Source organism: Apodemus sylvaticus, chromosome 11 (assembly GCF_947179515.1).
Source record: "Apodemus sylvaticus chromosome 11, mApoSyl1.1, whole genome shotgun sequence".
Lineage (NCBI taxonomy): Eukaryota > Metazoa > Chordata > Mammalia > Rodentia > Muridae > Apodemus > Apodemus sylvaticus.
In genome coordinates this window covers 23284860-23301212 of record NC_067482.1, presented here as the reverse complement: position 1 = coordinate 23301212, position 16353 = coordinate 23284860, and the positions used below count along the sequence as shown (strand labels likewise).

At 38.5% G+C, this 16353-nt stretch overlaps 1 protein-coding gene across 1 annotated transcript; it reads right to left on the bottom strand.

Moving 5' to 3' along the window:
• Nucleotides 1-454: 454 nt before the first annotated feature.
• Nucleotides 455-15830, bottom strand: LOC127696250 (UDP-glucuronosyltransferase 2B1-like). Its single transcript, XM_052198817.1, has 6 exons — nucleotides 15107-15830; nucleotides 13845-13993; nucleotides 4076-4207; nucleotides 2242-2329; nucleotides 1890-2109; nucleotides 455-731 (listed from the first exon to the last, which is right to left on the bottom strand). The coding sequence occupies exons 1-6, from the start codon at nucleotides 15828-15830 to the stop codon at nucleotides 455-457; spliced, it is 1590 nt and encodes a 529-aa protein (XP_052054777.1).
• Between the last annotated feature and the right edge of the window lie 523 nt (nucleotides 15831-16353).

Below are 16353 nucleotides of genomic sequence, written 5' to 3'. Positions count from 1 at the left end.
AAAGTAAATTAATAATCTTAATTATTAAGTCAAGTCAGAGAAGTTCCAAGTACTGGAATTTATGTCAGGAGCTGTAAGAATTGCTTGAAAATTATTGTTTGAAAAAGGAGGGTAGCCATTGTTTCTGGTTATCTTTGGGTATACCAAATTTCCATCAACTATTCCCTAAAGGGCCTGTGGTAGAGGCTACCCTTCTTTAATCAGACAATAATTTTCAGTTACATCAAAACGTTCTAAACTGAAGATAGGATGTTGTTTTCATAGCTCTGAGTATATATCTGGCATGAACCCTTGCATGCCTTCAAAATATAGTGAATTCACGAGGGCCATCTTCAATGACACCATGACAACGTCGTGTTTCAGAGGGAAGGCACCTGTTGTGACACCAGGTTCCTGCTGGAAGCAGGTGGCAGAGGCTCCTCTCTCAGGACTCTCTGCTTCAGCCTTCATGACACTACTCCTTTTTCTTCTTTCCCATGTTACCAGTCTTATGGCAGCAAAAGAGGCAACATTTTGCCATGATGAATAGCACCGTTGCCACACAGACCAATAGGAACCCGATCACATCCAGAGAGTGGTACTGGACCCAGCTGAGGTCATGCAGAGCTGGGCGAAGGTGCTTGGCTCCTTTGTTGCGCATGACATACTCGATCCAGAAGACAGCTCTGTCCAGGGGCTTCATTGGCTGATCATGGTGGATTCTGGATAATCTCATGGCATTCTCTTTATAGCTGAAGGGACAATGCATACAATCAAAATTAAAGAGAAGCTAATTTTCTGATTAACATAACATATATTGGTTTTGGGAAAAGTCCCACAAGTGACTCAGCAAATCACATAAACTTCCCACACAAGTACTGTGTTTTATGAGGTGACAGGGAGGAGAATTGAATGACAGGGAAGTTAGTGAAACAGTCTTGTTCAGCACAGGCTTTTCTTTGAACTTGCTGTGTAGCTGACACTGGTCTTTAAGTACGTAATGATCTCCTGCATCCAAGTCCAACTAATGAGCTTAAGAGTGTATACCAGCATGTCAGTGGCACATACTAGCTCTGTTTTTGCTTTAGTCCCCATAGAATATTTAGTTTTAATTTTAGTTTTTGCAGTTGAGCAATATTTTAAACATTGGCAAGAGAAAGTAGGGAGAGTCAAATTGTGTGTGTGTGTGTATGTGTGTGTGTGTGTGTGTGTGTGTGTGTGTGTGTGTAAAATTTAAGAACAAGAAGTTAAATAGACACATAATGTTCTTTAGAATCCAGGAACAGTTCATGATTCATGTGCTATGTACCTTGGTTCATGATTACTATGTACATTCTTTTATATTTTGAAATAGTGTCCTTGCTACCAATTGATATATTTGTGATATTATTTATATATAGAATAGTTTCAGACTAATCATGTCTCATTCATTGAAATGTACATTTATTGTTTTTTTTAATTTTATTCGATATATTTTTTATTTACATTTCAAATGATTTCCCCTTTTCTGGTTCCCCACTCCCCGAAAGTCACATAAGCCCCCTTCCCACCCTCTGTTCTCTCACCCATCCCTTCCCACTTCCCTGTTCTTTATTGTTAAAATAAGCACATATTTGTGATATGTAATATCACAAAGTTATTCAAAATTATTCTCCTTCAAATAGGATAAAAATCAATCTAATGATTTGAATCTATCACTAATTTTAAAGGAATAGTTACTCACACCTAGCAAGAATGCACATATTTTCAATCCCAGCACTCAGGAGGCTGAGGCAGCCAGACTTGTGAGTTCAAGGCTAGTGTTGTAGTCATATAGTAAGAAACAAAAGAGAAAAGAAATAAAACCCACCTTTAAAACAAAAACAAAAACAAAAACCAAGTTCAATGAACCAAACAACAAATACACTCACGAAGGGTCATTAATGACAGTCTTCAAGGCAGTCAGAAGGTCTGTAGCTGACAATGTGCTGAAGTCCACTCTAACAGCTGCTCCCTTGGCTACCATGTGATTAATATTTTCAGGTTGATCCGCAAACAAGGGAATACCAACAATAGGAATGCCATGATAGATTGCCTCATAGATGCCATTGGTTCCTCCATGAGCTATAAAAGCTTTGGTTTTTGGATGACCTGAAGTGAGAAGTGATTTTACATAATTGCTGATCATAATATTAAAGAGAGGGAAATATAAAGGCACAGTAGGGGGCTGTTCTTATAAGTATATTATTATAGCCACAATCCTGTAGTGGAACTTTTCCTTACCAAGAAGGTCATTCTGAGGGATCCACTTGTACAGCCGAGTGTTGGATCCTAAGGTGCCTGGTTTCTTACCATCAAATCTCCACAGAACCTGTTACACACAGACAATACCCTATTTAATTACAGAAATTTCAAGGCTTTGGTATATTTTGATTCTGGAGAATTGAGTTACTCAGTTTAATATTCTACATATGATAGACAATAAAATTTAAGAGAGGAAAATTATAAAATATAATGAGATAGTAAAAGACTGAAATAAATAATACACTTCTGTACATTGCTTCATAATAACTTGAGATTACACTTAATTATACTAATTTTATATGTCTGACAATTAGTGACAAATTAGAGTATACACAAAATTTTTAGGCAGTTAATATGAACCTTATTGGGAAAACTAAGGTCAAGTAGTAATAGTTAATGATCATGTATATCTTATATGTAATCCAATGTATATATAGGATATATGTACATATCATATAATCTCAATATTACATCTTTTTAAATCATAGGCACACTGTTTTACCTATACTTTCATGTTCTTTTGGCTATTCATTGTATTTAGGTTTAATTTGATTCATAATATATCATATGATACAATTTACTGTTTCCAAAAATAATTTCTTTCTTTCCAGGAATTATATTTACTTCATTTCAGATAAAATTTATTAGGGACTGTCCATGAAAAAATGTCAGTAGAAAAAATTAAAATATGCTTTCTATTGTCCTAAATACATTTAATGTCTAGTATCAAACTGAGTTCTAAAGTACAAGGAAACCTCACACACTGGAATGTGAGCTGTCAGTCTTTCCTTTCTGTGTGCTTTGTGCTTTGTAAAATAAAAAATTATCTCCCCAATAGTAGAAACCAGTATCAAGTAATAGAATAAATGTAGTTTACAAACATCAAAAGATTGTTGCTTTTATAACATAATTCAATAATCCAATTTATGGAGTTGTAAGCTGTTAGATTCTTCCTATATTATCCATGCTTACATAAAACCCCATCTTTGACCATCCAGAGAAACATGTTCATCCTATGTTAAAAGCAAAGTTCCTGCCGATGAATTCATAATTTTATAATCTTGAGCCCACTTTCAGAGTCAGTGCCTATTTTTATCTTTTCTCTTATATTTTCTCACATCAGTTATTGGAGAAGATATTTTTGTCTTTTTTTACATACATTTTTGTTTCATTTTATGTATGTGGGTGTTTTGCCTGCATGTAATTCCATGCACTGTGAGTGTTCTATTTGGGGGCTCTGAAGCGCACATGAGATTCCCTGGCAGTTGAGTTGGGGATACTTGTGAGCTACTATGGAAGTCCTAGCAATCAAGCCCAGTTCCTCACGAAGTGCAGACAGTGCTCTTAATGCATCCCTGTGGCCTCTTCTCAGCCCCAGCAGTATAATCCTCATTATTGCATTTCCTCTTTCTGTTTCTCCTTTCTTCCATCCTTTCTTTTACTTCTCTTCTCCTCTCACTTTTTTTGAGACATTGACACACTGAATAGACCAGCAAAGCTTGAGAATCAACATGAAGTGTAAACTGGTTGTAAATATGAAGAAAGGGACCTGCCTCAGATCTCTAAGTGCCAACATGTAAGGTGTGTACAACCATGCTGGATCTCCGTGTGATCTTTCAGGTCATAATGTGAATCAGAAGTAGATTAATATTCTATCTTCTACAATTCATAATTTTCTTTTTAAAATGTTGCTTGAGATGCATAGGAAAAAGCCTACTACCTTACATTCCACAGGAATTTTCCCTACTATAATCCAATCAGAGGTCAATAGACTTATAATACACTTGTCCACCCAGTGGACTCTTTATCTTACCTTCTGTGGAATCTGAGCAAGAGCAGAAGCAACAATATTGGCCTTTTCTTCTGTCAGGTTTTTAATCATTGATCCCAGAGAAAACACCACCACACCATGTTCTCCAGAGCTCTGAACAAATTCTTCCATTTCCTGTGAAGAAAGTTGTAACATCACAAATGAATGGCTGCATGGGAAGCATTGGCTAAAGGACTGAGGCAAACATTACCATAGGAAATCATGTAATTATGGGAATTATTTTAGGGAGACTGGTATATCTATTGCCTCAGGACTTATGTGGTCATGGAGAGTGCACTTGTACTATAGCCCAGTTGATGAAAATAAGAAAATTTGAGGACAAAATTGTTGCTATTGGAGATGTCAGTGAAATTTAGAGGACCATTAGGAGGTATTTTAAAACAACATGAAGAGGAAGGAGAAAGATTATAAGAGCCACAGGGGATGAATGACATCTCAGTGTCCATCAGGTACAATATAGACTCATAGATTGTAGCAGCATGTCTAAGAGCTGCACAGGTTCAAGCCAGATGAATTCCAGACTAGAAAATGCTCATGTACTTCCACTTCTAACTAAGAAGCTATCAGCAATTGATATCTGTTAACAAAGGGGGAAAATTAGTTCTCCCTAATGTTGAGTAACTGTGTAAATCAATTATACACCAGAGCAGGGATAGTTATCCAACCCAAAATAAATGCCATGTTTCTTTTTAAATATTTTCATTGCCTTTTCTTTCCTTTTGTTTTGCTTGCATTATTTTGGTCTTATTGTTTTAAAAGTTCATTCCTTTGATTTTCTTTTTTCATGATTTCTTTGATAGAAATGAGAGGGAGGTGCAGTGAATGAGGGAGTGTGTAAAGAGCCTTAGTGGGGTGCTATGCCACCTGGCAGAAACTTGACCTCAACCAATGTGAAGTTCCTCTCCCAGCCTGAGTGGGAACTCCTTTGTTATCCATAATTCCCTCCACCTCTGGTGGAATGCTCAGACCAAGGTGAATCCTATTGTTCTTCAATGACCTGTAGTTTCCTGAGAAGCACTAGCCACCTGTTAAGCAACTGTACCAGTTCTGCTGAGAAGCTTTCAGCCTTTGGGGAAGGGTTTTCCTCTGACTATATATTGGGAGTTCTTTATTAAACTTTGAGACCTTGAATAGCAGGTGTCGTCTCGGTCTCTGTCTCTTTTTTGCCACATTCCCATACATCTCCAGCTTCCCTTCCAGGTAACCCTGTTCAATGTAACTGCAGACAGTTACAGGAGTGGAAAAGAAGTGAGGTAGGGAGGTAGGGAGAGGAGATGAGAGACAGAGAGGAACTCTATGATGAGCAACCAGGAGTAGGCAGCATTTGAGATATAAATATGTAAGTTAATTAAATTATTTTTTATTCTTACACTGAAATGAAAGAAATTATCTGTAGTACATTTTAAATAAAAATAAAGATGTTCTACTGCCCAAAAAAGAAAACTCCATATCTCTCTCTTACACACACACACACACACACACACACACACACACACACACGCACACGCACACGCACACGCACACACACACACACACACACACACACAACCAAAACAGTAATCCCAGTAGCCCTGTGAACAAATTGGAAATTGAAAGTTAGGAGTACCTTATAGTAAAAGCTTAGGAAGAACAAAGAAAAACAGACCCTCTAAAGAGTTGGATAATGTTTGTAAATTGCTCAGAGAATATTAGTTAAAAAAGATCTCTAACATCATAAGAAAACAGAATTAAATAAACTTAGGCATATGATCCAAAGCAATCATTCCCTCAGATGCAAGCATTCTACAATTATCTGAAAATCTTTCAATAATTTTAGCTATCAGAAAAATTCAATTCAAAATATATCAATATTCCATCATTATCCACTTATCATGAATGTCACAAAAATTTAAGTAGTACAAAAATGCTCCCACAGATAGTATGGAAATTGAGCCTTTATGCATTTATCGTAGTTGTAAAGGTAAAATGATATGGAAAACAGAAACAAGCTTCTTTATATAAGTAACATTAATATGATATGTAGAGTTAACCCATGCCACTCTTTGGTGGTATCTGTCAGAAATAATTACAAGGGAAAAAATCCACATAACAATGTTTATTACATCACTATTAACAATCCCTCCAATATAGAATTAGCTTAGATATTCTTCAACTGATAAATGTGTGACAAAATGTTGGTAAGTATACATAATTGTGATTTACTCAGTAGAAAAATATTATTATTATGTAACTTAGGAAATAGCTATTGTTTAGAGGACAGGAGAGCCAGACAAAGAAACAGTGATGTTTCTTTTGTATGTGGAAACTACAGAGAAAAAAAATATACCTGTCAAACCTAAATGTAGAAAGATTACAATGAAGTGGAAAGATTAAAAGGGAACTGTGTGTGGAACACGCATACATGAAGCTGTTTAAAACCATCTGCGTACCATGTCATAGTCCTGCTTAGCTAAGTCTTGGCAATGATTTTTGCAATTTTCTGTTTTTCTCTCACTTCTTTACATTCATTAATCTAACCTGAACATTTACCAGGTCATTGGAACTTCACAAGGATTCTTGGACATTACCTCTGATCTCTGCTGGACATTTCTTCAACCTATTTGTCTATTTATAATAATACACTATATAACATTTATCACACTTTATTTAGCACTTCTTCATCACTATAATATTTTCAAGTAAAATATAATTTTTCTTTAGTGACGAAATTGATTCTTTGTTTCGTTAGCTGGCATTTACTATATGTTTTGAAGATAGTATAAATTCTCTTTTATGAGTTACCTAAACATCCTTCAATCACTGACCATATTCTAAAGTGATTTTACACTCTTAAGTAATGAGACCCAGAGATGTAAGGAAATAATGTATATGTCAATTGTCAGAGAGTTCTTTTTTTGTTTGTTTGTTTGTTTGTTTGTTTTTTTATTTTATTTTATTTTTTTTATTCGATATAATTTATTTACATTTCAAATGATTTCCCCTTTTCTAGCCCCAGACTCCCCGAAAGTCCCATAAGTCCCCTTCTCTCCCCCTGTCCTCCCACCCACCCCTTCCCACTTCCCTGTTCTGGTTTTGCCAAATACTGTTTCACTGAGTCTTTCCAGAACCAGGGGCCACTCCTCCTTTCTTCTTGTACCTCATTTGATGTGTGGATTATGTTTTGGGTATTCCAGTTTTCTAGGTTAATAACCACTTATTAGTGAGTGCATACCATGATTCACCTTTTGAGTCTGGGTTACCTCACTTAGTATGATGTTCTCTAGCTCCATACATTTGCCTAAGAATTTTATGAATTCATTGTTTCTAATGGCTGAATAGTACTCCATTGTGTAGATATACCACATTTTTTGCATCCACTCTTCTGTTGAGGGATACCTGGGTTCTTTCCAGCATCTGGCAATTATAAATAGGGCTGCTATGAACATAGTAGAGCATGTATCCTTATTACATGGTGGGGAATCCTCTGGGTATATGCCCAGGAGTGGTATAGCAGGATCTTCTGGAAGTGAGGTGCCCAGTTTTCAGAGGAACCGCCAGACTGATTTCCAGAGTGGTTGTAGCAATTTGCAACCCCACCAGCAGTGGAGGAGTGTTCCTCTTTCTCCACACCCTCTCCAACACCTGCTGTCTCCTGAATTTTTAATCTTAGCCATTCTGACTGGTGTAAGATGAAATCTTAGGGTTGTTTTGATCTGCATTTCCCTAATGATTAATGAAGTTGAGCATTTTTTAAGATGCTTCTCCGCCATCCGAATTTCTTCAGGTGAGAATTCCTTGTTTAACTCTGTACCCCATTTTTTAATAGGGTTGTTCGGTTTTCTGGAGTCTAACTTTTTGAGTTCTTTATATATATTGGATATTAGCCCTCTATCTGATGTAGGATTGGTGAAGATCGTTTCCCAATTTGTTGGTTGCCGATTTGTCCTCTTGATGGTGTCCTTTGCCTTACCGAAACTTTGTAATTTTATGAGGTCCCATTTGTCAATTCTTGCTCTTAGAGCATACGCTATTGGTGTTCTATTCAGAAACTTTCTCCCTGTACCGATGTCCTCAAGGGTCTTCCCCAGTTTCTTTTCCTTTAGCTTCAGAGTATCTGGCTTTATGTGGAGGTCCTTTATCCATTTGGATTTGAGCTTAGTACAAGGAGACAAGGATGGATCAGTTTGCATTCTTCTGCATGCTGACCTCCAGTTGAACCAGCACCATTTGTTGAAAAGGCTATCTTTTTTCCATTGGATATTTTCAGCCTCTTTGTCGAGGATCAAGTGGCCATAGGTGTGTGGGTTCATTTCTGGATCTTCAATCCTGTTCCATTGATCCTCCTGCCTGTCACTGTACCAATACCATGCAGTTTTTAACACTATTGCTCTGTAGTATTGCTTGAGGTCAGGGATACTGATTCCCCCAGATTTTCTTTTGTTGCTGAGAATAGTTTTAGCTATCCTGGGTTTTTTGTTGTTCCAGAAGAATTTGATAATTGCCCTTTCTAACTCTGTGAAGAATTGAGTTGGGATTTTGATGGGTATTGCATTGAATCTGTATACTGCTTTTGGCAAAATGGCCATTTTAACTATATTGATTCTACCGATCCATGAGCATGGGGGGTTTTCCCATTTTTTGAGGTCTTCCATTTCCTTCTTCAGAGTCTTGAAGTTCTTGTCATAAAGATGTTTCACATGTTTGGTAAGAGTCACCCCAAGATACTTTATACTGTTTGTGGCTATTGTGAAGGGGGTCATTTCCCTAATTTCTTTCTCAGCCTGCTTATCCTTTGAGTATAGGAAGGCCACTGATTTGCTTGAGTTGATTTTATAACCTGCCACTTTGCTGAAGTTGTTTATCAGCTGTAGGAGCTCTCTAGTGGAGTTTTTTGGGTCACGTAGGTAGACTATCATGTCGTCTGCAAATAATGATAGTTTGACTTCTTCCTTTCCAATTTGTATCTCTTTGACCTCCTTATGTTGTTGAATTGCCCGAGCTAGTACCTCAAGTACCATATTGAAAAGATAAGGAGAAAGGGGGCAGCCTTGTCTGGTCCCTGATTTCAGTGGGATTGCTTCAAGTTTCTCTCCATTTAGTTTGATGCTGGCTACCGGTTTGCTGTATATTGCTTTTACTATGTTTAGGTATGGGCCTTGAATTCCTGTTCTCTCCAACACTTTAAGCATGAAAGGATGCTGAATTTTGTCAAATGCTTTTTCAGCATCCAATGAAATGACCATGTGGTTTTGTTCTTTGAGTTTGTTTATGTAGTGGATTGTATTGATGGATTTCCGTATATTGAACCAACCCTGCATTCCCGGGATAAAGCCTACTTGATCATGGTGGATGATCGTTTTGATGTGTTCTTGGATTCTGTTGGCAAGAATTTTATTGAGTATTTTTTGCATCGATGTTCATAAGGGAAATTGGTCTGAAGTTCTCTTTCTTTGTTGGATCTTTGTGTGGCTTTGGTATCAGCGTAATTGTGGCTTCATAGAAGGAATTGGGTAGTGTTCCTTCTGTTTCTATTTTGTGGAATAGTTTGAGGAGTATTGGTGTTAACTCTTCTTTGAAGGTGTATTATAATTCTGCACTGAAACCATCTGGTCCTGTGCTTTTTTTGGTTGGAAGACTTTCTATGACTCCTTCTATTTCTTTAGGCATTATAGGACTGTTTAGATGGTCTAGTTGGTCCTGATTTAATTTTGGTATTTGGTATCTGTCAAGGAAATTGTCCATTTCCTCCAGATTCTCCAGTTGTGTTGAGTACAGTCTCTTGTAGTAGGATCTGATGATTTTTTGGATTTCCTCAGTTTCTGTTGTTATATCTCCCTTTTCATTTCTAAGTTTGTTAATTTGGATACTTTCTCTGTGCCCTTTGGTCAGTCTGGCTAAGGGTTTATCTATCTTGTTGATTTTCTCAAAGAACCAGCTCCTGGTTTTGTTGATTTTTTGTATGGTTCTCTTTGTTTCTACTTGATTGATTTCGGCCCTGAGTTTGATGATTTCCTGCCTTCTACTCCTCCTGGGTGAAATAGCTTCTTTTTGTTCCAGGGCTTTCAGCTTTTTGTTCCAGGGCTTTCAGGTGTGTCATTAAGCTGGTAATGTATGCTCTCTCCATTTTCTTTTTGGAGGCACTCAGGGCTATGAGTTTTCCTCTTAGCACTGCTTTCATTGTGTCCCATAGATTTGGGTATGTTGTGTTTTCATTTTCATTGTGTTCTAAAAGTCTTTAATTTCTTTCTTTATTTCTTCCTTGACCAAGGTATCATTGAGTAGAGTATTGTTCAGTTTCCACATGTATGTGGGTTTTCTGTTGTTTCTGTTGCTATTGAAGACCACTTTTACTCCATAGTGATCAGATAGGATGCATGGGATTATTTCGATCTTCTTATATTTGTTGAGGTCTGTCTTGTGACCAATTATATGGTCGATTTTGGAGAAGGTACCATTAGGTGCTGAGAAAAAGGTATATTCTTTTGTTTTAGGATAGAATGTTCTATATATATCAGTTAAATCTAATTGGTCCAAAGCTTCAATTAATTTCATTGTGTCCCTGTTTAGTTTCTGTTTTCCTGATCGGTCCATTGAGGAAAGTGCAGTGTTGAAGTCACCCACAATTATTGCGTTAGGTGCAATGTGTGCTTTGAGCTTTAATAAAGTTTCTTTTACGAAAGAGGGTGCCCTTGCATTTGGAGCATAGATGTTCAGGATTGAGAGTTCTTCTTGTTGTATTTTTCCTTTGACCAGCAAGAATTGTCCCTCAGAGTCTCTTTTGATGACTTTGGGTTGAAAGTCAATTTTATCTGATATTAAAATGGCTACTCCAGCTTGTTTCCTGAGACCATTTGCTTGTAAAATTGTCTTCCAGCCTTTTACTCTAAGGTAGTGTTTGTCTTTGACCCTGAGGTGTGTTTCCTGTAAGCAGCAAAATGTAGGGTCCTGTTTATGTATCCAGTCAGTTAGTCTGTGTCTTTTTATTGGGGCATTAAGTCCATTGATGCTAAGAGATATTAAGGAATAGTGATTGTTACTTCCTATCATTTTTGACGTTATTTTTTAAATTTGATTGCTTAACTTCTTTTGGGTTTGATGAAAAGTTACTATCTTGCTTTTTCCAGGGTGAAGTTTCCCTCCTTGTATTGGTGTTGTCCTCCTATTATCCTTTGTAGGGCTGGGTTTGTGGATAGATATTGGGTAAACTTGGTTTTGTCATGGAATATCTTAGTTTCTCCATCTATGGTGATTGAGAGTTTTGCTGGATATAGTAGTTTTGGTTGTCATTTGTGTTCTCTTAGAGTCTGCATGAGATCTGCCCAGGACCTTCTAGCCTTCATAGTCTCAGGTGAAAAGTCTACTGTGATTCTGATAGGTCTTCCTTTATATGTTACTTGGCCTTTTTCTCTTACTGCCTTTAATATTCTTTCTTTGTTTAGAACATTTGGTGTTTTGATTATTATGTGACAGGAAGTATTTCTGTTCTGGTCCAGTCTGTTTGGAGTTCTGTAGGCTTCTTGTATATTCATGGGCATCTCTCTCTTTAGGTTAGGGAAGTTTTCTTCCATAATTTTGTTGAAGATATTTGCTGGCCCTTTAAGTTGTAAATCCACTATCATCTATGCCTATAATCCTTAGGTTTGGTCTTCTTTTTGTGTCCTGGATTTCCTGGATATTTTGGGTTACAAGCTTTTTGCATTTTGCATTTTCTTTAACTGTTGAGTCCATGGTTTCTATGGAATCTTCAGCATCTGAGATTCTTTCTTCTATCTCTTGTATTCTGTTGTTAATATTTGCATCTCTGTCCCCTGATTTCTTCCCAAGGCTTTCTATCTCCAAAGTTGTCTCCCTTTGAGTTTTCTTAGTTGTTTCTACTTCTGATTTTAGATCCTGGATGGTTTTGCTTAGCTCCTTCACTTGCTTGTTTGTGCTTTCCTGTAATTCTTTGAGAGATTTTTGTGTTTCCTCTTTCATGACCTCAGCCTATTGACCAAAGTTCTCCTGTATTTCTTTAAGTTTTTTTTGTGTTTCCTCATTGTTGGCTTTTGTATTCTCCTGGATTTCTTTCAATGATTTTTGTGTTTCCCTTGCAAGGGCTTCTAACTTTTGATCCATTTTCCCCTGAATTTCTTTAAGTATGTCCTTCATGTGTTCCTGTACCAGCGTCATGACCAGTGATTTTAAATCCAAATCTTGTTTTCCTGGTGTGTTGGGGTATCCAGGACATGCTGGTAGAGGAGAATTGGGTTCAGATGTTGCCATATTGCCTTGATTTCTGTTAGAGACGTTCCTGCGTTTGCCTTTTGCCATCTAGTTCTCACTGGTGTTACTTGGTCTTGTCAGTGCTGGACTCACCAGTGCAAGCTGCCCCTTCCCAGTTGGCCTCTGGTGCACAGCTTGCCCCCTGCACTGCCTGTAGACAGGGTGCTGCTGCCCAGGCTGTTCAGATCCCGAAGCAGGCACCCGAAGGCTCCTGCTGGGGCCCGCTGGATTCACTGGAGCACACTGACTTCTCCCAGCTGGCCGCCCGGACCTGGCGATGTGGTGCTGCTGCCCAGGCTGATCTGGATCCGGAAGTGGAGAGAGTTGAGCTGAGGGCTCCTGCCTGAGGCCTTGCCCCAGATTGTGTCTGTGGACCAGATGGAGCCCGTGTGCACCCCCAGGGAGCGCCTATGGTGTATGCTGCCGGAACCTCCCCTGTGTTCAGCTCACTCCGCTGGGCAGCTGATCCCCCAACCGGGCTGGCACACACAAGGTAAGCCTGACTGCCCAGGCCCTAAGTCCAGGCAAAAGCCTGGGGGGCCAAGGTCCGAGCCAAGTTCCCCTAGGGCTATGACTGTTAATTGGGTCTGCCAGGTGACCAGGATGGCGGGCGTGTGTGCTCACGCTCCCAGAAAGCGCAGGGAGAGTCTGCTGTGCTAACAACCTCTTGGGCGGGTTGACTCACAGATGGCCCACCAAGCCGCCCAGATCTTGTGCCTTTTGGGGCCTAGACCCCCGCTTTGTTAGCCTCAGGCTCTGCCCGTTACGGCTCTGCCCGCCAGACCTCTCTGTTGTCCTTCAGGCAAAATGGTGGCGCGCGTGCAGGCCCGGGCAAAAAACCTCCTGGCCGGGTTGGCGCCCCGATGCCCCCCCCCCCCCCTCAACAGCCAAGGGCCTGGGTGCAGGCCAACGCCTGTCGGGCTCAAACCCCCGTGGTGTTGGCCTCAGATTATGTTTGTGTACCTCAGACTGTCCTATGACACTGGATTTCGAAATCAAGATGGAGAGGCCAACCCTGCGGTGTTGGCCTCAGATTATGTTTGTGTACCTCAGACTGTCCTATGACACTGGATTTCGAAATCAAGATGGAGAGGCCAACCCTGCGGTGTTGGCCTCAGATTATGTTTGTGTACCTCAGACTGTCCTATGACACTGGATTTCGAAAATCAAGATGGAGAGGCCAAGTTCTGAAGTGGCTTCCGTGCAGCGAAAGGTGCCGCAAAACCGCAGCTGTTTGCAGCCTGGCTGGTCAGTGAAGGTCAGTGGTCGTGGGCACAGGGCCTAACTGGACCCTGTGTCGCCTTGGTTCCACTGCTGATGGCCCTTCAGCTGGACCACCCACTGCTGTACTGCTGTGGCCGCCGCCGCCGCCGCCTCCGCCCGTCTCTGTCAGAGAGTTCTAATCCACTTTATATATATCACATGAAACCAAATATCTGGAAATAGTGGTGAAGAATTGTTTCCATGAAACAGGAAAAACAGATTATCAAAGAAATCAATATAGGGTTACCTTAGGCAGTGGTTTGGCTGGTTTGCAATGGAGTCCTCCAACAAAGTCAAAATTAGGCAAGAAAGGGTGAGGAAATTGCAAGTCCCAGAAGGTTCGGATGAGCCATATGTCTGCCTTCCCCATCATCTCGGTTAATGTAGTGGGTCTCCCTGCACCCCAAAACATGTAAAATACACAATGGTGAAAGGAGTTTGTCTGGAATATAGCATGTGATTTCAGGAAGTGAGTTGAGGTCATGTAGACAAACAATTTAATATGTTCCAATTATGATTTCTGAAATATTTGTAGTAACATTAGTATTACTTGTATGAAAATTATATTGATTTTCAAAGTTACACCAATACATTTGAAACATTTTGACTCATGCAAAGAAGCTTGAAAAGGATTTGAAATACAGCTTTCATAGAAAATTTCATCTATTTTATACATGTTAGTAGCTATTCTCTTGATTTCTGATTCTTAAAATGCACTGTGATAATCTGAAATGTATGACTAAGTTTCTTTTATCACTGCTGTACTCTGTCCTTTACAGGAGACCAGTATTACTAACTTAGTTGTATATGTCAAAGTTATAGCTGGATCTTTCAAAAAGCAGTTAATGTTTATACTATGTCCTATTAATTTATGTAATATTTTATTAATGGAAGGGTCTTTTAAAATAATTTCATAAAAGTGTGCATTTTGTAACAAGATTTAAGGCTTTAAGATATAAGTTTTATTGATATGAGACATCTCAAATTCTAAGAAAATCAAATCGCGCTGCCTGTTTCTGGTTCTAATGATACTATTTCACTGTGAAAAAGCTTTCATGATATTCTTGATAGATCTTTTAATTTATCACTAATTTTTGTAAGGGAATGTGTTTTCTTCTGTGCTATACAGATAGTTGGGGTAGTAAATTACGAGTCTCTAGTGTTCTCATCTACAGTCTTTACAGCACTCAATGAAATGTGGAGTTTTTTTTTTTTTTTTTTTTTTTTTTTTTTTTTTTTTTTACTGAGACAAACATAGCATAGATCAAACTATTACCAAGAGAACCCTTCCTTGTGTCACTTTGCATGGTTAGTAATTTCTGGAGTGTTCTGAATAGTTACTCTATAATATTTTGCCTTGTTTTGAAGCTATTAGCTTGTTTTCTATTTTTACTTTATCAACTCATAATTAAGAATCTCATGCTACGCCTTTATATTCACCTATACACATTCCCTTTTAAAGAAACATCAAGTCAGGATTTTACAGTAACAATGAAAGGCACATTTTACCTAGCACATCACTGTAAAACTGACCCCAGGACTTCTCATTAATTGCTTGAAACCAAAAGTCAAAATACAGCACCTTCAGCATATTCTTCACCCTTTCCACAAACGTCATGCGGTCACTTAATTCTGACAGAACCACAGGCACATAGGAAGGGGGTAGTGGAAGCCCCCCACTGTACTTTTCATGTCTATATCCCGCACTGAAGCGGAGACTGTACACTAAAGGTGTCTTAAGTAGTTCTGCTAGCAGCTCACCACAGGGACCTGCAGCATCTGCAAGAATGACATCAAATTTAGATCCTTGGAGTTTTTTCATAAGAGTCTTGTTCCAAACGACTGCTTTGCAGAAACTTTCAATGACATCTGAATATTCACGGCAGATTTTTTGCATTTTTGAATAAAATGTCCAAATTGAATCTTTTGTAAAATCGAATGTCCATTCGCCTACCCAGTTTACAAAAGCATGTTCAAGGTCTTCATTACTCAAAGGTACAGAGAAAATCTCAAAATTAATAGAAGATTCATTGCTAGGCTCAATGAGGACGGAAGCAGAAGATACAAGTACGGTGACTTCATGACCTCTGTGGACAAGTTCATCCAGAATTATCTTTATATTTATCCAATGGCTGTATTCTGTCGGCCACACCAGCACTTTCCCACAGGCTCCAGGTCTAAAGTAGCATATGAGCTGTATCAATAGCAAAACTGAAGTCTGCTTCATAGACATCTTGCTGAAATGGAATTCTGTTGAAATCTGTTATTCTTCACTGATTTTCTTGCTTTTATGGAAGTTCTATCAATCCAGAATTAACCCATAACTTCAATCCTATTTCCAAATAAATGAGTCTGATGGTGTAATTTCCTGTGTAAATGTACACATGGAACATGAACTCAAGCTTAACAAAGTTTGTTTGCTTTTTTTGTCCCTGATAAGTACTGAACCAAAATTGATTCCCTCTATTGAACCAAAATTGATTCCCTTCTTATAAGCAGTTACTGATCCTTGAATGTAACATATGTAAAGAGTCACAGATAAAATGCTTGTATTTCTTAAGTGTACTTAACATCAAGGTTTTGGGTGAATCAGCATTTCTTAGACCTTGATATCTTTCAAAAATTTTGACATGTATAATTCATTATGTTATGTTGCTTGGTCCATGAAATTGCCATATTTCCTCCCATAAGGTGGAGGTGAACCTATAATGTTAAGGAAAGTAAGAAATCTTACACTACTTCTTTTCTACTATATC

Excerpts from the sequence above, each read along its gene's own strand:
- LOC127696250 (XM_052198817.1), bottom strand. The coding sequence starts at position 15,830 with ATGTCTATGAAGCAGACTTCAGTTTTGCTATTGATACAGCTCATATGC. Across the intron at positions 2,330-4,075 it reads TTGCTCAGATTCCACAGAAG|GTTCTGTGGAGATTTGATGG; the intron begins GTAAGATAAAGA and ends TGTGTGTAACAG. Across the intron at positions 2,110-2,241 it reads CCCTCAGAATGACCTTCTTG|GTCATCCAAAAACCAAAGCT; the intron begins GTAAGGAAAAGT and ends TTCTCACTTCAG.